At 46.8% G+C, this 22,761-nt stretch overlaps 1 protein-coding gene across 1 annotated transcript; it reads left to right on the top strand.

The window, feature by feature from the left end:
• Nucleotides 1–3,614: 3,614 nt before the first annotated feature.
• LOC119386600 (small ubiquitin-related modifier) lies at nt 3,615–20,166 on the top strand. Its single transcript, XM_037653885.2, has 5 exons — nt 3,615–3,835; nt 3,916–3,972; nt 16,657–16,734; nt 17,987–18,058; nt 19,980–20,166. The coding sequence occupies exons 1-5, from the start codon at nt 3,818–3,820 to the stop codon at nt 20,073–20,075; spliced, it is 321 nt and encodes a 106-aa protein (XP_037509813.1). The 5' UTR covers nt 3,615–3,817; the 3' UTR covers nt 20,076–20,166.
• The last annotated feature ends 2,595 nt before the right edge of the window (nt 20,167–22,761 follow it).

The following is a 22,761-nucleotide window of genomic DNA, read 5'->3' as shown; positions in this document are numbered from 1 at the left end:
AGTGGTGCCAAGCCTGTAGGAAGTGCGGAGCTGGGCAGCCTCCTTTGTTTCTCTTCGGTTTTCTCTTTCTCTCCTCCCCTCTTTCTTTCTTTTTCTCAGTTTTTCTTTCTGTCCTTTTCCTTTCTTTATTTCTATTTATTTTTTATTTTCCTTCCCATTTTTCCCCTTTCTTTCGCTATCTTTCTATTTCTCGCCTGTTTCCTTTTTTTTAATCTTTATACGTGTTTTTGCCTGCGTTACGCCAAGCGACGTCGACAGCATACGACAGCCCGGACCCCTAAAGTGCTCCGCACTTGACATTATCATCAAGGCGCTCGAAGAACAAGAAGAAGAAGACTTCTCCTTGGCGCGAGCGCGTGCTCAATATGCTACAGATATGGCTACGCTATACGTGGTTTTGCCAGCGTTACGCCAAGCTACATGAGATGACGACAGCATACGACAGCCCGGGCCCTAAAGTGCTCCGCACTTAAGGAACAGCTCCGCTAACGTGAAACATGTGGAGGGGAGAAGCATGCAGTGTGCGCCGGTGTTTCCCAGAGCAGAATCACCGCTAATCACCGAGAAAGAAGAAAGATTAGACACAGAGAGCCGCACACCGCTTTTTAGCGTTCAACTACGCAGAAGAGAAATCTCCCACCGGCACTACATTGCAGGTCAAGAGGAGGAGGAGAAGAAAAACGGAAAGACAGGGAGGTCAAGTTCCTGTGCCTATATATACGGGGTGACCCGCGAACGGTTGTGCAGCGCAAGCAGTCTATTTTTTTCAATCAAGAAACTCGCTAGCAGACGCTGCCTGCGTCGGCGTTGCCTCTCGCGGGCGAGGGCGCATTCTCGTTACTTGCGAGCTGGTAGTTCAGCCCTACTATACTCTGTTCCAGAAGTTCCGCGCAGCAGAGCCAAGGCTACACGATCCTTCCACAATGCTGCACGGAACTTCTGGAACAGAGTACTCTGTTCCAGACTCTGTTCCAGAAGTTCCGTGCAGCAGAGCCAAGGCTACACGACCCTTCCACAGTGCTGCACGGAACTTCTGGAACAGAGTATATGTTACTATATGGTTCAGCGTTCATCGCAGAAAGAGCGTTTTCATAGTCAACGCGCGCCATTCGCTCTCTCTCGCCACACGACGAGCGCCGAGGCGGTGGCGAGAGCAGACGACGATGCACGCCGAGATATGGTGGCTAGAAGTAGCCGAGACCTATATAGGGTGCTTCGCCTTTAAAAAGCAGTAATATCAGTAACCGGTATATGGGCCATAGTAGAGGTAGCGCTCTGCCATCCGCCCGAAACGCAATTAAGGCACTCGAATACATACGAACTAACTTTATTACTAAGGCAGGGCGCCTCAAGGAGCATCAAATATTCCTGCAACTTCCGCGCACCGTCGCTCCACCTATAGTCTTGGCTTCGGCGCTGCTTTCTCACAACGGCGTCGCTGATAATGATATCGTAGATTTGGGATGTAAAATCCCAACAATTATTATTACATTGCTTTCTTGTACGTGTACCCGCTTTTCCGTTGCCCACTGAACTTTCCCTATATGATGTAATAAAATTAGCGCAGCTTGCACTAAGCCGGGCAAAGCTGTATCACAGCAGGGCTGGCTCTCTATTTCCCACCCCTTCCTACTGTACTGTGATAGTCTACATCCTTAGGCATGCTTGCTTTATTTTTTTCTATGTTTTTTGTGTCTGTTCCTTTCCATCTCTTTCTGTCTATTTATTTCACTGTCTTTCCTTCTCTCTCTCTCTCTCGTTTTCCCTCTTTTCTCCCTTTCTTTCTATGTACTTCTCTCTCTCTCACTGCACTCGATTTCCCCTCCGCCTCACATCCCTTTCTCACCCCCTTACTATGTCCCCGTGTTTTCGGATAAATCCGAAACAATCCGATAAACACTCGCCGGTAAAATTTCTGACAATTCGGATTTATCCGAGAAGCTCCGACTTTAAAAGGGCATTTTCAACGTTCAGAAGGCATTTTCTAAACTGACAATCATCAATCGAAAGGAGCGCACCTCCATCACCGGCAGCAACCTCGTAAAGTAAGCCTTAAGGGGACACTAAAGAGAAACAGTGAATCGGTTTAGATCGATAAATTGTGCTCTGAGAATGTCGTTAATTTCGCCATCATAGGTTTATTAATACAGGAGAAAATCAAGTTCAAAGTTTCGTTTTTAAATTTCGCGCCGAAATCTCCTCGCGTGACGTCACGAATTTCAAAGTGTATTTATCGTTTTTTGGCGCCATTTGTTGAACAAAATTACCCCAAACTTGGTGCGTTAAGTCCATGGCCCCCTCAGATGACAATGTGCGTCATTTTTACCTATTAGGAACTACGTAGTCCCTAGTAGGCGCCGTACATAGAGTTTCGGCGCCGTCAAAACATGTGACGTCACGGCGAATGGTGCGGAAACCTCAAGGTGGCGTCGCCAGACACATTTTTTTGCGCGTTCTCTCGCCCATCAGAGTTATTGCATCCCACGCCGGACAAATCGGCGCACGTGTTCTGGGAGTGAAGCAGATGAGCAAGAAGAGGAATGCGATGAATAGAGAGCGCGTGCCGGTTCATGATTATCTACCTATGACACACGGCCAACCTCGAGCACAACAGGTCTGCCGTAATGACTAGGGGTTCACGTGCGAAAACCACGACGACATAATCATGAGGCGCGCTGTAGTGAAGAGCTCAGAGAAATTCCAACCATCGGGTGTTCTCTCTTTAACGCGCACTGACACAGCACACGGGCCTCTAACATTTCGCTTCCATCAAAGTGCGACCGCCTGCCGCGGTTTCGAACCCGCGACTTTCAGGTCGCCAGCCGAGCACCGTAACCATTGTACCACCAAGGCAGACATTTCCCTTCACTTTTAATATATATATATATATATATATATATATATATATATATATATATATATATATATATATATATATATATATATATAGGCACGCGAAGAGAGAAGGAAGCGAAGCGAAGTCTTTCTTTCTTTTCTTTCTTTCTTTCTTTTTTGTCTCTCCCTGTTTCTTTCTCTCTTTCTTTTTTCTCTCTCCCCTCCCCCTCTCCTCTCCCCCATCTTTTTCTCAAGAAAGAAAGAAAGAACTTTCTTCCTTTCTTGCTTTCCTTCTTTCTTTCTTTCTTAAAGAGAGAGAGAGAGAAAGAGGGACTTTCTTTCGTTCTTTCTTTCTTAATGAAAGAAACCCTCCTTTCTTCCTTCCACCCTTTCTCTCTCTCTCTCTGCTTCTTTCTCTCTAGAGAGAAAGAAAGGAAGAAAGAAAGAAAGCTTTCTCTCTCTTTCTCGCTAGAGAGAAAGAAGCAGAGAGCTAGCAAGCTCTCTCTCTCTCTTTCTTCTCTATCTTTCTTTCTCTCTCTCTGTCTTCCAACCTTCCTTCCTTCCTTCCGTCTTTCTCTCTCTCTCCCTCTTCCCCCTCTTCACTTCCCAGATCTATGTGAGTGTTTGTGATACAGGAAACGAAGGAATAAAATTGCGTGTCATCGAAGCGACTTCAAAGTAAAGCCAAGAAGTGTACAGTTTCCTGGCGTGAAACGAATGTTGCGCACTTGAGAACGTCAATGTGTCGTGACCAGAGTTTTGTGACGTCACACCAAGCCACCGAAGCTTGCACGCCATTCGCCACCACGAGCACGGGGGCAGCACCGTGCGGGAGGCAGCGGCAAAGACGGCATCCGCAGTGTGTGTTGTGCGCGTTCTCGGCGGCGGCCGTTTGGAGTGTATCCGGTTGGCTTAACTCGACGGTTCGCCGTACAGTTGCGTTGGTTGGACCTCTGCAACAGCGCTGCAAGTTTTAAGCACCATGTCCGATGCCAATCAGGTGAGATAGAATTAAAACACGGCTGCGAATGTGGCGAAAGTTGTCGCGGTTCTAAAGCCCGCCATACTTCTATTTGCTAGGACCCCAAGCCCGAGGGCGCCGACTGCGAGTACATCAAATTGAAGGTGGTAGGCCAGGTGAGTAGCTTTAAAACTTCGTGCTGGGCAAGCTGACCCGTAAGCCTAACTGCGCGTTGAATGACTCTCCGCGCGCAAAACGAGCCGCGCTCGATGTCGAGCCTCGTGGTTGGTTAGTCATAAAAGCGGCCGTGGACACTTGTGTGCCGGCCGTCTGACGGCGCAGTTATTTTGAAAACCTCGAACGTAGCCGTTGCCCGGGTGGTCCACGGCACATCGTTGATTCGTTCTCGATTTTCTAATCAGTTCTGCCACACCGTAAGCGTTGAAAGCCCTTTAGCCTTCCCAAAGAAAAGAAAGACCACTCGCATAGTTCGTCGCGGATGTCGCGCGGTTGAATCCGATTTCGCGATGCTCTTTCCGTCTCGGCGCCAAACAGGCCCACGGCTTGGCGTTGACAGGGCTGTGATCGCGCAAGGGCGGGAGAAAAAGTTCGAATCCAAGAGGCGCATGCGCTGTCTTATTATTCCCGAATGTCGTTAGCTCTGCACAGCGCCTCAGTGAATGACGACGTTAAGAAAACCAATGCGGCAAAAACGAAGTGCAGGCGTGGCAACTGCTCGATTAATAAATTCGTGCTGGTGTTGTGTGTGAATGTACTTATCTATGAGGATGATGCAGCAACGTCGGGAAGCCAGTTGCATGCGTTAATGAATAGCTTTAGGAATAAATAAAGCTCAAAACTTAAAAAGTGCGGGAATAGGCATGTACGTTTATTGTGACAAACTAATAAAGTACTGGTACAGCTGATATTCGCATGACTGTAAATACGGTAGAACGAAATCATGCTGGGGGATGTGCTGTCATGGGATTGTTTGCCCCTTGGGCAACAGAACATGTTACATATATTATAAACATTTGCCTAAGGCGTATTAATAATGAACCCAATGTGCTGTCTTTAGGAGACATCAGTCATGTAGGATCAGCTGTGTGAACATGCAGTATCGGCATCCTTGAGCACCTCGCCTAGAGTGTACTGCCGAAGTACATTGTTTGCTTGCAGCATGTTGTCCGGTTCTTCAGGAGGCAGTGTAGGCACGTGTGCTAGTTCAGTGTTGGGCAAATTTGTTATTAATGGCAGCCCTGGATAGTTAGTATCCCCAGCCATGAATTTCGTTCTGCATCTAATATTGCTGTGATGTCAGAGAGAGAGAATTACATGGTAGTTAAGGAGAGGTGTCCTAGGCCCTCGCAACCGGACTTGGCTGAGGTTGGAGCGGGCCAAAGCTCGCTGGTGTGGTGAGGGTTGGCGGGTTTTACGGCAGCCTCCTACCATGCATTGGAGGGACCCGGGTTCTCTGCAGAGGCAGCATTGTGGAGAAAATTGAGTAACTTCTGGTTATGTGTGGGAATTGATAGCTTGCATGTGATGTCATGGACACTGCGGCTTAGATGGCGTCAACGCAGTGTAATCGCGCAGCGATTAACCTGCTTCAATGTGATAACAACGTCGCTGGAACATTATTGGGCCTCTGTGCATGAATAAAGGAGGAGCCAGCATGCGATGTACTAAGGTGGCATCGCAAAGTTTGCGTACCACCATGTTGGTGCTCCAACGTGGCTGTTGCGGTGACGTCAGTGCAAGCCATCTATATGTTGATTTGCAGAGCCCAGAGTAATCTCTCCTGCTCTCTAGGTAGTGACTTGTGTGCTGGAGGGTATGTTCGGCGGGTAAGCATATGCTGTGTAGTGTCGTGGTATGGGACTAGAGGATTCATGGACTCTGCTTGGTGCGTCGGATAAGCCACGAGATTGGAGGTCTCGTTGCCAGGAATGCTGGCACCCAGGTGATCACGGCCTCATTGGAGGTTCTTGGCGTGATTGTTCAGTTTGTTGGTATGGATTCTGCCGCTAGCGAAGCTGTGCAGGCCTGTTGAGAGTAAGTAATGATGGCTTTCAATTGGTTTGAGTGAGGCTGCGGCAGCTTCCTCGGCTTCTAGGGGATTGTTTTGCAAGATCGATATGCTATTTTAATGTTTGTTATTGACAATTACAGTGGCTGTCGTGGCTACTCATCCGGTGAGACGCTGTATCTGTGTAGGCCTCCCTTTGCTGCTTGTGGTGCACTGGGTGCATGTTTCAGGGTAGAGAAAGTACAGCGATGTTGCTCGGGATGACATGCGGTAGGCTTAGAGTCGGATGTGTTGGGTGGTTGAGCAGTGCAGAGAGCTCGAGGCATGAGAGGATAGACCTCCCTGTTTCCAAGACAGCCAACCTGGTCCATCAATCTCGCTGGATAGGTGTAATGCGAAAGAAAAACGTGCAAAGTAATTAAACATGCAATGCATCTTCTCGGCATCTTCTCGTCACGGTTCATTCAGAGTGGAAATAAAGCAGGGCAAGAAAGCAACAAGTCTTGTGAATTTGAAAAAAGGACAATGCCTTTCTGAGCCAGTTTGGGGTGACACGAGGGTGTATAAATCGCACGTATTTTAGAACAGCATTTAAATGGCAGCATCTTGTGCATGCTGTTATGGGAACTGTTACTTAGAACTGCCATTTTTCATTGGAACTGCAATTGGCATTACTGGTATCAATACCACCGAGAGTACTTTTACCAGATCTGTGTTCGGGATTGGCGGTTACCTCATATTTTAGGCAACCTTTGCTGAAGAAAGAATTGATTGGCACTCCTCCCTGCCGTCACAGTGGGCCGGCAAAGCTGTTGAACTTCTCTGCAAACGGTCTCAAAATGAACTTCGCGTCTTGGCGACATTGGCACTTTTGCTCGGCCTCTTGGGTGAATGAATGAACAACTTTATTTGTCCCCGTAATTGCTGGCTCTTGCCTAGCCGAGTGCATGGACTTCAGAATGCCCCTGAACAGGAATTACATGCGTAGCGTAATAATCGTTCACTTTGCTTTTGCTGCCATTGTTGCTGTTAGTGGTACACATACTGTGTACGTGCATGGCATTAGGTGCAGCTTTTATACGTTTAACTTGCGTAGCACTGTGTTTCACATTCCGCAATGCCCCATGCTGAGTCTTTTTTTTTTCTTTTTATGTGCGTCTTGTACTCCGTGTTTCATTTAGTATATGAATTTGAATCTGAAGTGCAGCACATAATAGTGCATTACATAACGTTCTCAATAAAATAAAAGAAATGATTTAATGTTAGCAGTTGCTCTACTTTTCACTTCATTTACATTTTAGGCTACTGTGGCACTTTGACTCTGCAGCAAGTGTCGGTAAACTTTCTCGTGACAGCCTGTGAATGCCACTAGTGGCGCAGTGCACAGGCTCAAAATTATGGTTAATTTTCTCGTTGATCGAGGTATTTCTTCCCCATGATGTCATTATTGTCTAAATCCGTATGAAGCATTGTGCCAATCTATGCTTTGATTTCTTGTCAGTAACTGGCAATTTCAATAGATTTCTTCTATTATAATGCTGCTTTCATGCATGTCAGTTCCTAGAATTTCATTGCTGTAGCCAATACTGTTCCTCTCAGTTATGTAGCCTCGAACCTGTGGAAAGTGAATGAATGAGTAAGCAGACCTGCCTTTGTTCAAGGCTCATGTGTTTTCATCTGTAACCTGGCTGAAAAAAGTGTTGGCTCTTGTTCAGAGAATGCGGTGAGGTCTATTAAGCGAGGAAACAAAGTTTTCCAGAATTAAAAAGTGCGTCCACTGGAAATTCCCACCAGCTGACTGTGGTGATCTCAAATTTTTCAGAATTTCCTCCTGAAATTGAACTAGTTGTCAGTGACCGACCACCCACTGCTACCGCACTAGATCTGAGACAGGCCAGCACACTTACTGTGGGAGTAATGTCACAAGACTGTGGAGGGATCGGAGCCAGTAGGACGAAGTAGACTATGATGAAGTGGCCAGAGGCCTTGTATCTGTTACGGCTGCTTGCAACTCTTTGAACACCCTCTTGTTAGGTACAATTTAAAAGGCCATTAAACAACCCCGAGGCACAAAATTTGTGATGAAGAGATAACTGCATACTTGTAGGGTGTGGGCATCCTGCCCCAAGAATTTTGCGAATATGTGATGTAATAATAAAGCTGCAGAAAATAGAACAAACATTTTGGTTTTTCGCTCGGCTTCCCCTTCCTTCTCTGCCGCAGAGCAGAGTCGTCGTGACTTTGCCACACATCACCCACTGCATCATTGGTGTGCACTCATTAGCAGAGCAAGGCTTTCCCCACCTGTTGGCCGTGTCTGTTTGGGATATGGCGTCAAGAAGCCGTTGAAGAACTCGATAGAGGGCTTTATTTGACACTGAGTGAGGCCATTAAGACCCTGCTAGTAGTTCTATGTCCCCGTTTTCTCTCGTGCTCACTGGTACTTCTTTGTCCTGTTCTGTCGGCTCGCTGGTTGGTGCGATGGAAACATTCCCGGCCGTGCAAATGAAGTTAATTACAGAGTTCCAGCGAGGTATAGCTTTTGTATGGGCCTTGGTCACAATCAGACCTCCTTGCTGTTTAACCTTGCACGAAACGGACATGCCCATCTGAACTTCTAAAACCTGAAGGATTCTTGCAAGTTTCCATAGTTGTCTAGGTGACGCCTCGGAATGTACGATAACGATGTCACCTTCCTTTTAAGTCCGTGGCTCGTTGATTGCCTGCGAAATGTGCAGACCTGAGCTGCAGCAAATATCTTTCCGCCATCGCTTCCAAAAATGCTCGGTTAGAAGCCTTCTGTAGGCATGTCCGACAAATGACATCCGATCGTCTCGAGTTGGCGTCAACGTTGACCGCGTCATATGGCATAGCAGTTAGTCGACGTCCAAGCAGTAGATTGGCTGGAGCCAAAGTGCACGGTTCCGCTTCATCTGTCTCGACAAAGGTTAGAGGCCTAGAGTTGATTACTGACTGCTTCGACTTCTGTCAGCACTGTCATAATTTCTTCAAAGTTGAGACAGGCTCTGCCGAGAATCTTACGCAGCGAAGTCTTCACCGATCTTATCAGTCGCTCCCACCATCCACCCCACCATGGTGCATTGGGCACTATAAACTTCCAGAGAATGCCGTTGACGGTGAGATGGTTTGCGACGTCCTCTTCTTTGAAGATGTGGCATAGGCGCTTTAAATCCGCTGACGTCTTTGAAAGGTCCTCGCGTTGTCCGAATAGATAACGCGGGGCAGTTCCCCTCCAGCTGACAAACCGTCGCAAGCATATATGAATGTTTCGCTGTCATGTTAGAGACGAGCTCAAGGTGAATTGCTCGCGAAACAGCACAGGTGAAAATGGCTACGTAGCACTTTGCGTCGCCGTCTTGCGTGCGTGCTAAGAGCGGGCCTGCGAAGTCTACACCAACAACCTCGAAAGGTTTGTTGGCTCTATCCGGTGGACTTGGCAAAGGCGCTGTTGGAGCACTTCCTGGTCTGGCGGCGAGTCGTTTGCACACGTTGCACTGCGTATAACTTTTTTTCGCCAAGACACATCCGCGACAAATCCAGTAGTGCTCTCTGAGCTGGGTGAGCGTCTCTCGTACACCATTGTGTAGGACTTGCTGATGTCTCTGATGACAACCAGACCGGAGTAATGATGCTTTGCTGGCAGAAGTATTGGATGCTTGACTGTTAGCGGTGACTTCAGGAGCGACAAGCGTCCACCGATTCTGAGAATTTGTCAGCATCTATAAACGGGCGAAGGTTAGCAATGCAGGACGTGTGTTCCAGTGTCCGACCGCGTGTTAGGCAGTTCACTTCTGCATGAAATTCTTGGTTTTGGACGTGTTTAAACCCAGTAGTGCTCGGCCCGCAGGACTTCTGTCGCAGTCAGGTGGCTAGTTTCTTCTGTTTTGTGTCGGCAGCGGTCTGTAAATCGAAACACCCCAAGCTGTGATTCGCAGCAAGTGCTGAAGCTTGCTGAAACGCTCCAATGTTATATTTATAATTGGAATAAGTCTCTCCGTTGCCGTCACTACTTGAACAGCTGCTATCTCGCTTCTGGCAGCTTCATCCATGTCCGGTGAAATGATAGGTTGGAGAGGCCACTTCTCCACTGAACCGTGCAGCCAGTCAGGATCCATGCCACCACACTGAGCTGGATCTAACTTTGTCTAACGTCACACCTCTCGTTAGTAAATCAGACGGATTCTCCAATCCTGGGCAATATCCTCCATCGGGATGGTTCTGTTTCTGTACTTGATGTCCGTGATACGATTAGCAACGAATTGCTTCCACCTCGTGCAGTCTTCTCTTCGTATCCATGACAGTACAATCGTGGAGTCGGTCCACATAGTGTACTCAATATGAATGTCATTTAGTGCACTGCTCACGTATGTCAGCAGTCTAGCGCCAACCAGTTGCACCGTTTCTTAATGGAGCCACGTTTGCACTTAATGGGAGCCACGCCAACCAGTGCAACCGTTTCTTAATGGTAGCGTCGTTTTCTTAATGGGAGCCACACGTGCCTTGGAGATCAGCAAGATGGGTCATTCGGTCATGGTAGTAACGGCGTATATTACGGCTCCGTACGCTGCGGGCTGACGTCGCAGAAGACATGCAGATGCCATTTCACTTGGAAACTTCCTCCTTCCGCCCAGATAGCGCGGAATCGATATTTCCTGCAGTTGTGGAAGCTGTCCGTACTAGGTTTGCCATTCGTCTCGCAGGTCATCAGGTAGTTGGTCATCCCAGCTTATTCCACGAGTCCACAGTTTTTGGAATAGTATCTGTATGGCAATGGTGTACGGTCCAACCATTCCGAGTGGGTCAAATATTCTCGACGTCGCCTGTAAGACGAACCGTTTAGTGTCAAGTTTCTCTTTCATAAAGTCTAGCAGTCGGTCGACCGAGAAACTGAACTCGTCCTTAAAGGGACCGACAACTGCCCAGAACACGAAATGAGATGACTGCACTGATGGAAAGATTGTCCGTCGCATTGACTCAAACCAACCCTGTTTATCTCGTGAGAGGTGGATTTGTATTTTTATTTCTTCATAGAAGGTCGCGAAAAGTGACCTTTGGCGCCTCTGTCGGCAAAATAATAAACGGTCCGATGAAGGCGGTCACGTGACCATTGGTTGGTGTATGCGTTCGATGACTTTTCTGTTAGTACTGAAATATTGTTCATTTCTTTATATTAAAAGGTATTACTCCATAAAAATGTACATATAAGCCTGCGTTAGTTGTATGCAGCAAAGTGGCGCTGCCTTCGCTTGGCGTAATGATCACATGCCGGGACAAGCCATCTATGTCACAGGCGCAGGCAACCTTGGCGCAGGCGCACATAACGCTGTACAAATACCGAGAAGGTGTATAAAGCCACATTATCTGATTGTAACAGCTTGCTATTTTCAAAAATGGTTTCCAAGCTCGAATAAAGGTGGTTAAGCATAGTTACAGTAACTCCTGCGAAAGCAGAACAACGACAGTTTCACAAGGGCTAGCGGCATCGCTATCAATTCTCAGCGTTGCTGGAGCAAGCCTTCATGCGTGTTTGGAGCCTTTCAGATAGAAAAATACTGCTTATAAAATAACTACGTGCTTTAGCATAAACCACTGCAGCTACAACGCTACGAAGGGTAAGCTTCCTGTCGCGCCGTAAGAAACTGGGTCGAGAAAAATCAGTTGTCGGTCCCTTTAACGAGATTCCAAGCAACGCCAGAACTTTAACAGATTGCTCATGAAGCACTACCAGTTCTTGACTGGCAGACACTCCTTCTGTCGTTCCAGTGCAACCATTAGGTTAGGTGAGTTTGTGGTCCATTTGCGTAGGACCATTCCCGCTGCTTTCATGATTTGTTGCGCTGCACGACAAAATTCTTCAGCTTCGTCTTCCGTGTCGGCGCCCGTAACCAGGTCATCTACGTAAAAGGACTCGGCCAGTCTTGTTGACGTTTTCCTCTTTGACACCTTGCGTTCTCCTCACATGGTGAAGGATGGTCGCCATGAGGAGGAATGGGCTGCATGTAGCTCCAAAGGGTACACGAGTCATCCTCCATTCTTGGAGCTGACTACCCATTAAGTCACCTTCGGCAAACCACAGGAACTGAAAAGCGTCTGTCCTTCTTTCCGTATGGATATTTGTAGGAATGCTTTCTCTATGTCAGCGATTACCGCTATAGGATGTGTCCTGAAACGCAGAAGTATCTTCCCAAGGTCTTGGTAGAGGTGGTCTCCCTTTTCAAGGCACTCATTGAGAGACTTGCATCCCTTGTCATGAGATGATGCGTCGAAAACCACCCGTACTTTTGTAGTCAACGCCTGCTCTCTGATGACTTCCTTGTGTGGCATGTAGTACAACTTGTCTGGCTCCGGAGGAACGTCATCAACAATTTCGGCGTGTCCCGCTCGCACGTACTCGCGTATGGTGTCGTCGTATGTCAGTAATAATCCCTTTTGCTTCGCTAGACGAGTAAGCAGCTATGGAGGCCTTGTCACAGCAACTTGCTTGTTGTCGGAAAGCTCGCATCCCTCCTTCCAAGGTAGCGCCACTTCATACCTTCCGTCGCAGTATGTTATGGCGCTTTCGAACTGTTGCATGACCTTGCTGACTTCATTAGGTCTTTCAACTGAGTCGGATATGCCAAGGTGTTCCAGTTCCCAGAACGTCCGTAGAAACTCATCTGACTAGACTACTTGAGTCTTCAAGGGCGCAAACCATCATTCTCACTGTGGCACACTGTGATGTCAAGAAGGTAGTGCGTCTTTGAAACGTCCAACCAAGCTTGGAGTTCATGGCAATCAGTGAATCATTGTCCTCACACCGTAGGACTTCACTGGTCAGAACTCTCCACATTTGATCGGAGGCTATCAGCACGCTGATTCCACTTTGTGTGATCACGGATGCGTGTGCGAGTTCATCGGCTACGTCCCTTCCCAATTTCTTAAAAGAAGCGACGAATGAGACTTCCATTCTTGTTTCGTCGATGTCTTGGCAGATGTGCGGAATCTCAATGGCACTTAGCTAAACCTCCATGTCAGAAAAACTGACTTCGTAAGCGAAGCTCCACTATTCGTCGATTTTCAGCCGCTTGGTTTGAGGCACTGGCGAAGGTGTTGAGAGCCATGTTTATGGATCCGAGGCATTTTAAGCCCAAGTGTCGTGACAACTCCTCGGTGACAAAGGTACGCTGACTGCACCGTCGAATACACCTCGCACGTAGCGGCAGTTGTGATCGCTTCCCGCCCCAGGCTCGGAACGTTGGAGGAAGACGCCAGCCATTGTATCCATCGCTTGAATTCGCCGTTGTCTCCCTAGTGATGAGCAAACTGTTTGCACTTGCACCGTCATTCCGGGCGGCTTGGTGCGAGTCCTGTGGAATCCTGTTTGGGTCACACATACTCGAGGCATGTCGGCCTTTGCACTTCGAACACGAGATCCTCCGCTTGCAGTCGCGTGCCCTGTGGCCTTTCATGGTACATCGGAAGCACCTTTTGTCACTCGACAGCACTTGCTTCTTTTGCGTCAGGGACATGTCGGTAGACACGCTTCCGTGGAGTGCTGCTTGGATGAAACAGAACGCACACATCTCGTTGTAGTGCTGATAATCACGAGTCGATTTCGTATGGACAACAGATGACGTAGGCTGCTTCCAGGCCGACTACGGGCTGGCTGGGTCGCCACATGTTGAGCCCCGCTGTCTCGTCCGCTGCTATCCTTATAGTCGCTTTTTTTCCAAACTCTCCAGTTCGACCGAAGGAGCTTCAGGAGACCGTCCAGCCCTGCGTTGTCCGCGGCATCATTTCAGCTTGTGCGGCAACAGGTACGGTGATACAGTACCACGACGTCTCGGGGTTATGCCTTAAGCATGACGTCGCAGAGCATCGACGAAAATGAAGACCGCTGCACACAGAGTGACTCCAGCCCTCGGATGTTCACGAGCACGTGGCCGTAGGAGTTGTCGGAGGGCTCTTGTATCACCAGATGCTCGAACAGGAGTCAGCTGACGCAATCTTTGCAAAGTATTCCTGCTCTTGGCGGGTCTTGTCCCCGAAGCGCTTCTGTAGTAGGTCTACAGCGTCCTTATAGCATGCTTCAGTCGTTGGAAGACCGGCCACCGCTGAGGCAGCGTCTCCTTTTAAAAACTGTCGCAGATAGTGGAATTTCTCCATCGTAGTCAGGGTGACGTTGTGTGGACAATCGGGAGAAACTGCTCCCAGAACTCCGTCCATTTACACCAATCCCCAGAAAAGGGCGCGATCGTGAGCTTCGGCAGCTTGGCTCCCGTCCTCCTCTGATGTGTAGCGATCACATTGGTAGTCGGGCCCCGACCCCGATCCCTCTTCTGCTGGTGTGCTTGAAATGCAGTTCCGACGGCCTATGAGCTCGGCGAGAATGCGCATCGCGTTGTCTTCATACTCTAAAATTGTTTCGTACTCGGATTGGAAGTCCTCGTCCGTGATGATGCTCTCCAATTTGTTGTTGATCTTGTTCAACTCATCGTTGTTCGTTTTGAGCCTCTCGTAGATGGAATCGAGCTGCTCATGCGTTGCGGAGTCGTTGCAAAGTAGGGCACTTGCCTCATTGATGATCCGGCTGTTCAAAGATCGTCGTGAAGTCCGCTTTGCCTTGAGCTTGTCCATTTCATCCGGGCAACTCGTAGCCGTCAGTAGATCTATCCCGGGTTGATCAGCACCAAATGTTTGGGATATGGCGTCGAGAAGCCGTTGAAGAACTCGATACCGTCGAGGTGATTAAAAGAGGGCTTTATTTGACACTGAGTGAGGCCATTAAGACCCTGCTAGTAGTTCTATGTCCCCGTTTTCTCTCGTGCTCACTGGTACTTCTTTGTCCCTCTTCTGTCGGCTCGCTGGTGCTCGCGATGGAAACAACAGTGTCAGTTAGTTGCAGGCGATGCAGTGAGGAAGCGCGGTGCAAAGCACTGATGGGGTAAACAAATATGCGACAACTGCGCATATGCTTGGGCAGGGGTGCAACAGCTGTGCCATTTGCGCCAGTTTGATACAATTCCTTATTTTTGCGCCATGCCGCGCCAAAACGCCTGACCAGCCTCAAATTTTTCATAGTTGTGCTAATTTAGCAGGAACTAAAGATTGCATTGGCCACCTGCACTTTTTGCATCGTCATCCAATCCAGAAGACAGACCATAACCCTAACCACTACTTCATTGTACCCTAACCATACCGCAAAAAAAAAGAAGAAAAAAAAAGAGGGCAGCGGTTCTAAAATTCCATGGTCTTGTTCTGTCGCATGCAGAACGCATTTTAAGCCACTTTCGCTGCAGTACACCAGTGCCGTGCGGAGTAGACCAGTGTACGAAGCATACGAAGATTTAGAGGGGCTATTAATACTAGCTGCTGCGGGACACAGCACATCTCGTTCCTTAATTACTCATGCGTGCACGCACCTCATAATGAGTACTAATATGATTGCTGGCGTCTAAAAAAAATTACTGGCAATCATTCAGGTATGCGTGTGACGTTTCTGCGGCCCTGAGAAACAGTGAGCAAAAACGTACGCCAGTTTTCTTTTTAGCCACCCCCACTCACTCCTGCTTTACGAACCTTTACGTCAAATGATTTGACAGGCACTGCAGATGCTATTGTATACTAAGACATTGTATGCACTGTGGGGTGGTTCAGCAGACCGCTTTCATTGAAATAGTGCTCGCGTGCACTGTGCACAAGTTAGCTGATGTTAGTTTGTAATATATTTTTGTTTTCTAAAAGTAAGCCTTATTGTACTTCCAAATTTTGGGATTTCCTGCTAAAAATTTGAGGTTCTTTTTCCCCCGTAACCTGCTCCAAATTTTTATTTTCGTGCTCCAAAAGCTACATTTTGATGCTCCAGAAATTGCTCCAAATCCTATTACGGTTGTTGCGCCCCTGCTTGGGCGTAGCGCTGTGTCCACCTTGTTTTTTCATCCTTGTTCGTTTGTGTGCTAAAAAGTGACAACTGCGCGGCCAAAACTGCATCAGCGCAGGGCCAAGGTGCAGTTACTAATCGACAAGCTCATTGCTACGTAACATTGCGCATAGTCAATGTTACATAGCAGTGAGCTCGCTTGCTAAGTAAATGAAGTAACTCTGCTGCGAGCAAGTGAGTTCATGGCAGAGTTACTGCCCATCTGGCTCCCAATGTTAGTCTAGGAGTGCACAACCGTTGGCACAGGCTCATATTTATTCTTTATTTGACAATACTGCCGACTCCAAAGGAGTCGTTGCAGAGTGGGTAACAAGAGATAAAATGATCTGGTTGGCATAAAGTGTATGAAACACAAAAGAAAGCAAGAACATCTATACAACTGGCTTAAGGAAAATAATAAGTAAAAGGCATAAAAGACAAAGGCAATGAACTTGAGACAGCTTCCTCATTATTCGCCCACCTTTGAGCAGGAAATGTCGCTGCCTTCTAGACTTGTATCCGGCTGTAGGTAATTGCAGTGTATGTTTTTCTCGTAAGAGTAGCAATATATCTCACAAAAGGTGCATGTTCACAAACATTTGAAAGGGATTACTCCAACTCTTCTCCTCTGCATTTTGTCTGCGCGAAATTTATGGGTTCTAAATTTACACATTGGCAGGTAAGCACCTGTAGCTGGCCCCCCCATTTAGACAGTATCTGCTTTCTTGCAACTTTAGTGGACAGCAGGCTCCAAATTATTGGCCCCGAGAAGAAAGTGCAGCTGTGAAAAATTGAGCAAAGCTTTGGCTAACTCTCAGTGAGATGGATCATGCAGTGTACTATGTGCCAATTTGAGCGGTTGAGGTGGGCACCGGTTTGTGCACGCCACCTGATGTGTGGCTGTATTTGCAGGATGGCAATGAGATCCACTTCAAGGTGAAGATGACCACACAGATGGGGAAGCTAAAGAAAAGCTACAGTGAAAGAGTGGTGAGTTGCATTGTGAACACAAGGCTTCTGTTCCTTCGTTGCCATGAAGTGAAAACTGGCTAGTTATGCATTGTTTTTGGGGAGTCACTGACTCGGTCTCATGATTCAGTCAAGATAATCGGGAATATTGATTCTTCTAGTTTAGAAAATGAATTAAAAGAACAGCCTTGCCAAAATAAATGGGTGCCATATTTATAAATCATGCTTTTGAGCACCCCCCCCCCCCCTCAAAGAAAAGGCAGCAACTGCCTTGACGAAGACAAGGCCAGGGATTATGCTTAAAATCATCGGGGAAAAACCTGAAAAAGTCAGGGAATTTGGAAAAATTAAATTGGTAGACGCCCTGAAAGAAACTGAAACACGGAAAAGTTAGCAATGGCTGGCTGATCAATTTTTGCTATTAGCAGAAGTGCAGCAGCTGGGTCAATTGCACCAATTTGATAGAATTACTTATTTGTGTCGTGCTCTGCCAAAACTCCCGCCTAGCCTCAACATTTTCTCAGTTGTGCGAACTTTAGCAAGAAATATAGGCTGCGTTGTCCACCTGCTGTTTGGACATCAATCATTCCAGTACAGTCACCCAGAAAAGGCTTACACATGCTTTGTACTAGGTGTCCAAGGAGTTCTTCCTCTTATGCTAGTTGTAACACTGCTGTGCACGGACCTTCAACATGTAAAGTGGAAGCACCACATAAATAATGGTGACAACTTGCCGTCGATGTATTTGGTGGAAACATTGGCCGCTTGCTTGTCTGCCAACTCTCCCAATTCACCCAGGAGACTTCTGAATTTTGAGCACTTCGCCTGATTTTACGAACATGGCCATAAATCCCTCGAAAAACAGCACTAACTCTATTGTGAAAGAAAATAACGCACAGTGGTTCTGAAATTTTCTTGTCATGTTCTACCGCTTGCGGAATGCTTTTTAAGTCACTTTCGTCACAATACACTGGTACCTTGCCGAAATGCATACCAAGGTTGGGAAGGGGCTACTAGCTGTCACGGGTCTTGGCACATTTTTTTCCTTAATTCCATGCATGAAAGTACGGTCGACTGAGAAGAATAAGAACGAGGGCATCACTTTCGCCTTCAAGCTGACATAGCCGAATGCATAAAGGACTCTTTTTTGCTTCCTAGTTTGTCTGCGTGCTACAGTTTCAGGGCACTGGTGGTTCCATATGCATGCTATGTTTTCATTGCCATTTGATTCTTGTATAAAGCATTTTTTTTTTTTTTTTCAAATTTTGTGCAGGCTATGTCGGTATCATCCCTCCGCTTCCTGTTTGATGGGAAGCGCATCAACGATGACGAAACACCCAAACAGGTGAGAAGGATGAAGCAGCATTGACGCTCATTGCTATTTATGAACAATGACGGCATAAAAGGCATAGCATTGAGCCCAATGTGAACTAGGTGAAGGTGAGGCGGGGATCACATTAAGTTCGGTGTGATGTCACGCCTACTAAGTCCTCTTCACAGTGGTCGCGTGACATGCGTAAGACCTAAAGAGATGCAGGTCTAGCACACTGTGATAATCATTGTAAGCGAAGCTATCAATATTGATTGTATTGTTCGCATTTCAGTGGAGGCAAAGTGCTGGAGGCCTGTGTACTTACTGTGTTGCGTTAAGTCTGTGCATGTTAAAGAACTCCAGCTGGCCGAAAGTTTGAGCCCGCCGCTGCAGCGTGGCCCATAATCATATCGTGGTTTTGGCCCATAAGACCCAAGAAATTATTGTTGAGCATTTGCGGTCCGATACTTTTACCCACTTTTCAGCCATTCTGTTCCAGAAATATTTCCCTAGTTCTGTGAACCATGAAATAAAAACCAGCAACTGTGCCAGAGAAACTCAATGGTTGTTTATTTTTGCAGTTGACCATGTGCCTAAGTTTTTCAGCGATATTTGGATAGGATGTGGTGCCTGATTGCGGACCGCTACGGCTGTGTTGTGTTGTTGAGAGGGACCCGACAACGGGCCACAAAGGGTTAAAGAGTGGGCTTCAGTTTAGAGTCGCATGTGAGCAAAGTGACAGCCTGAATGACACGGTTGTTCACGATTGGTGCCTTATGTAATTTGAGACGCCGTGCACGTGTAGGTGTGCATTGGGTCGTCACCACTGTGATCCACAGGACCGAGCGAGACCCAGTATGATGTCGCAGATTTCTTTCACTGTTATGCATTAATTCAACAATGTTTTACCAGTTGGTTTTGTCACAGACCATGTGCATAATGCTTGCATGACTTCGTGGCACTGGTCATGGTGCAGTGGGTAACTGTGAGCAGCTACGAAGAATTGCTCAGCTACATAAAACTTGTTGCAGTTGTGTGCTCATTGATAAAAAGAAATTCATTTGCAGTTAAAGGGTAGTTCGAACTGTTTTTGTTGTGAATTTATATTTTTCTTCAGTGAAATACTTTGGACTATCGTCGCAGAGAGCGAGCTCTGTATGTTGAAACAAGCAGCGGAATTTTTTTTTTTTCCGATCAAGATATGTACGCCTTGACAGCGACATCTGTTTTCTGCACGATTGATGTCGCCTGCAAGATGAGTGAAATGCTGTTGCGTTCAGTACTACCGCCTCTGCAGCTACTCGTGCTTGCACTTGCCATGCAGCGGAAAAAGAAATAATGGCACGCATCGTGCAGGATAAAGGATTGTGCTGTGTAATGTAGCACACGATGCTATGCGCCTGGATTCCCACATGCTCCTCTCAGTCGCTCCATGGACAAGGAGCGCATTCCGATTCACTCTTGCCTCAAAGTTGCCGGGAGAAGTCCACTTTGGCAGCTGCTCTTTGCCGTGTGGAGAACAATCTGAATAAGTGCGTTCACAAAAATCTCGTGTAATTTAACCATTTGACCAAGGGCACTTGCGGAAGTTTTAATTTATTATAAATCAGTTCTGCGGGATCCTGCAAGGTGAAGAAAGGTTTACGAAAGGGAACATGTGAACTTTATTGTTGTCTTTTGTAAGGTACAATGCATAAAAGGAAATGCGTACAGATTTCTCAGAAAGTGAAGCTTCCTGGTCTATGAAAAATTCATCCTGGTCTGGGGATCAAACCCAGAACCAACGCCTATCCGAGGTGGTTGCTTTACTGATGGAGCTAACTAGAGGGCCAGCACTCGGCAGTGTGAGGGCGAATTCAGAACTCCCCCCCCCCCTTTTTTTTTAAAGTCGATTCTCTCCATGAACCGTGCTGCGTGCATTGTGTGTTGATAACCCTGACGTTGTTTTGTGCAGTTGGAAATGGTCAACGACGACGTCATAGAAGTGTACCAGGAGCAGACGGGGGGTGGTCTACGGATAGCAGCAGCCGTACTGCGACCTTCTTCCTGAGTCAAGCGTCCCCTTGCAGCAGCGTGCGCGTGCACACACACAGACATTCACCTAACATTGTCATCTAATAAACCCCCCTCATATTCAGTCACCTCTCAAGTATGGAGTGGATGTGCAAGGTCGTGCGATGTTGATTGTGAGGCTGGCCAACATTTGGCCGAGGCTGCCGCTTGTGTTGATATGGCACAGATGGTGGATGTTGGATAACTTGTTGCTAGAGTTCACTGTTTTGGCGAGCACTTGCCAATAATCGTCTCAAAATAGCCTAGTGTAGTAAGCTCACTTGTGTGGAGGCCAGTGGCACCTGGGCATAAAGGCAGCCCTGAAATGTGATTTTCTTCAACAGCGTGCGGAAACCTTCCACAGCTGCTGAGAGATAATTTAGGCTGACCCGCTACTGTCCAGAGGTCCAAATAATTGCCACCCAAAAAAATGGGAATTGCGTTAGCATGTTTCTGCATGCCCATATGTTCTTGCATGTATTTGGCCATTCTTCATTTCTAACATCATCATGCTGCGACCAGTGTAGCCAGTGCCTGCACATCCTGGCAGCTCAAATAAAGGGGCAACTGCACTGCATTAGCCCAACAAGCTTTCACTTCTTCACTGCCCTCGTCGTCAATCCAGGCACCATACTCTGTGAGGCTGCTTGATAAATTCAGAAACGGCGCGAGGGTTGCAAGTTGGCCAGTTGGTTTACATGCAACGCGTTGGCCATAGACGAGCAATGTGAACGCGAGGGTTGCATACCTGCCAATCTCTCAAGTTGTCATTTGCAAATTTCGGCCAATTCAACAATTTTACTGGTGTTACGTCAGATTTCACAAAATCAGATCTGTTCACAAAATGTTCTGAACGGTGCCAGTACCTTATGTATAGTGTATGCACTACTTTCAACATTCCATTTCTGCATTTTACTGTAGTCTTGTGTGTTGCAGCAGCAATATTGCTTCTTCTGAAAGTTTCAAAGAACTGCCAACATGCCTGCTTGAAGGCGTGGGTTCACTTACCCACAACAGCTGTCACGGACTTAGATTTAGGTACACATTACACTCTCACGGGCTTAGATTTAGGTACACATTAAAGGGACACTAAATTGAAGCAATAAATTTGTTTAGACTGATAAATTATTTCATGTTAATTGAAAGACTGGGCATGCAAACACAGACACAAGAAAGAAGTCTAGACACCATAAACTCTTTTGCATCTGTTTGCATGCGCAGTCTGTTACTTAACATGAATACATATGTACCAACTAGCTCAGATCTGTGTTATTCTAAGCTCTATTATTTTCATTGTTGTAGCTTTATTAATAGAAGAAAAAATTAGTTTCATTTTGAAACTGCGCGCTGAAATATCTGCAAATGAACGTTGGCGTGACGTCACGGAAGTGTTGTTTCGTCTTTTGTTTACTACATTGTCTCCAGGAGATTTCCTGAAACTTGGTATGTTAAGTGCCTGGCCCCCTTAGAAAACAGTGTGCTTTACTTTTGCCAATTATTGTATAAGTAAGCCATTGCAGGTGCTCTCAAAATCTATGACATAGCTGGTATTGGTGCGGCAATATCAAGGTGGCATCACCACCTGCATTTTCTTTTTGTGTGTTTTCACGTTTATTAAACGTCTTCTCACGGCAAGAGTGGTGCTTTTTGTTTTGGGAAAGGGTATTTTACTAATACAAAAAAAAATCTTATTTCTCTTTAGTGTCTCTTTAAAGGACCTCAGGTGGTCAAGAATAATCCGGTGTCCCTCACAATGGCATGCCTCGTGATCGTATCATGGTATTGCAACAGCAGCAATTAGTATGAAAGAACTGTTGACATAAGAAGTTTGCCTTGCTTCTCTCTTGATGCCACAGTTAGTAAAGGGCTCATATTTTAGAGTACCATAGATAATTGCAGCAGCTTTTGTGCATTGAAAATGCACATCTACTACAGTAGAGCTTCAAACTCTAGGAACTAGGTTTGTCACTGTAATGGAAAATGTGACCCACGATCAAATTAAATTCAGTGTGATGATTAAAGGGGCCCTGCAACAGCATTTGAATATGGTTGAGAATGTAGCCAAACTATAGTTGAGGGTTCCTGCAGACATGTAAGCCAGATTAAATTACTCAGCACGCAGCACGGATTTTCAGATTTCATGGCAAAAAAATTGCTCTCCTTTGCAGCGTTTGTCACAGGCTCCGCAGCAAGCGGGCCCAAAAAGTGATTGTAAGTTGTGACAGCTGTCACAAGGGGTGCTGTCACTTGCTGGTGGCATGCACTTGAAGGCCAGCAGCAGCAGCCAGTACACACACAAAAAAAATAAACGCTGAATCCTGTAACGTGCAGCGCAGCTTCTGAGCGGCATATCCCTCCCTGTAAAGCTTTTAGTGTTCTCATTGTGACTAAAGCAGAAAGTGTTTGCCTTGTGTGATAACTCTGCTTATGCTTGACAGGTTCGAAACGTTGCAGTAGGAGATCTATAAGACAACTGAGTTTCTACAATACAGTTATTTTGTGATGACTAGGGAAGTTCTTGCATAGCTCTTATAAGGCCCATACAACTGACTCTTCTAACGATTCATTTCTCCTGAAAACGCGAAGGGACATGGTTGGCCATCTGTGTCACCAAGTGCTGAAACGGGCTCTGCTTTTGGCGGTGCATATTCGTGGTGCATGTGAAGTTTGGCACTACCAGACCA

Source organism: Rhipicephalus sanguineus, chromosome 3 (assembly GCF_013339695.2).
Source record: "Rhipicephalus sanguineus isolate Rsan-2018 chromosome 3, BIME_Rsan_1.4, whole genome shotgun sequence".
In the NCBI taxonomy this organism is placed as follows: Eukaryota; Metazoa; Arthropoda; class Arachnida; order Ixodida; family Ixodidae; genus Rhipicephalus; species Rhipicephalus sanguineus.
Note: the sequence above shows the minus strand (reverse complement) of the source record. Positions and strands in the feature narration are given on the sequence as shown.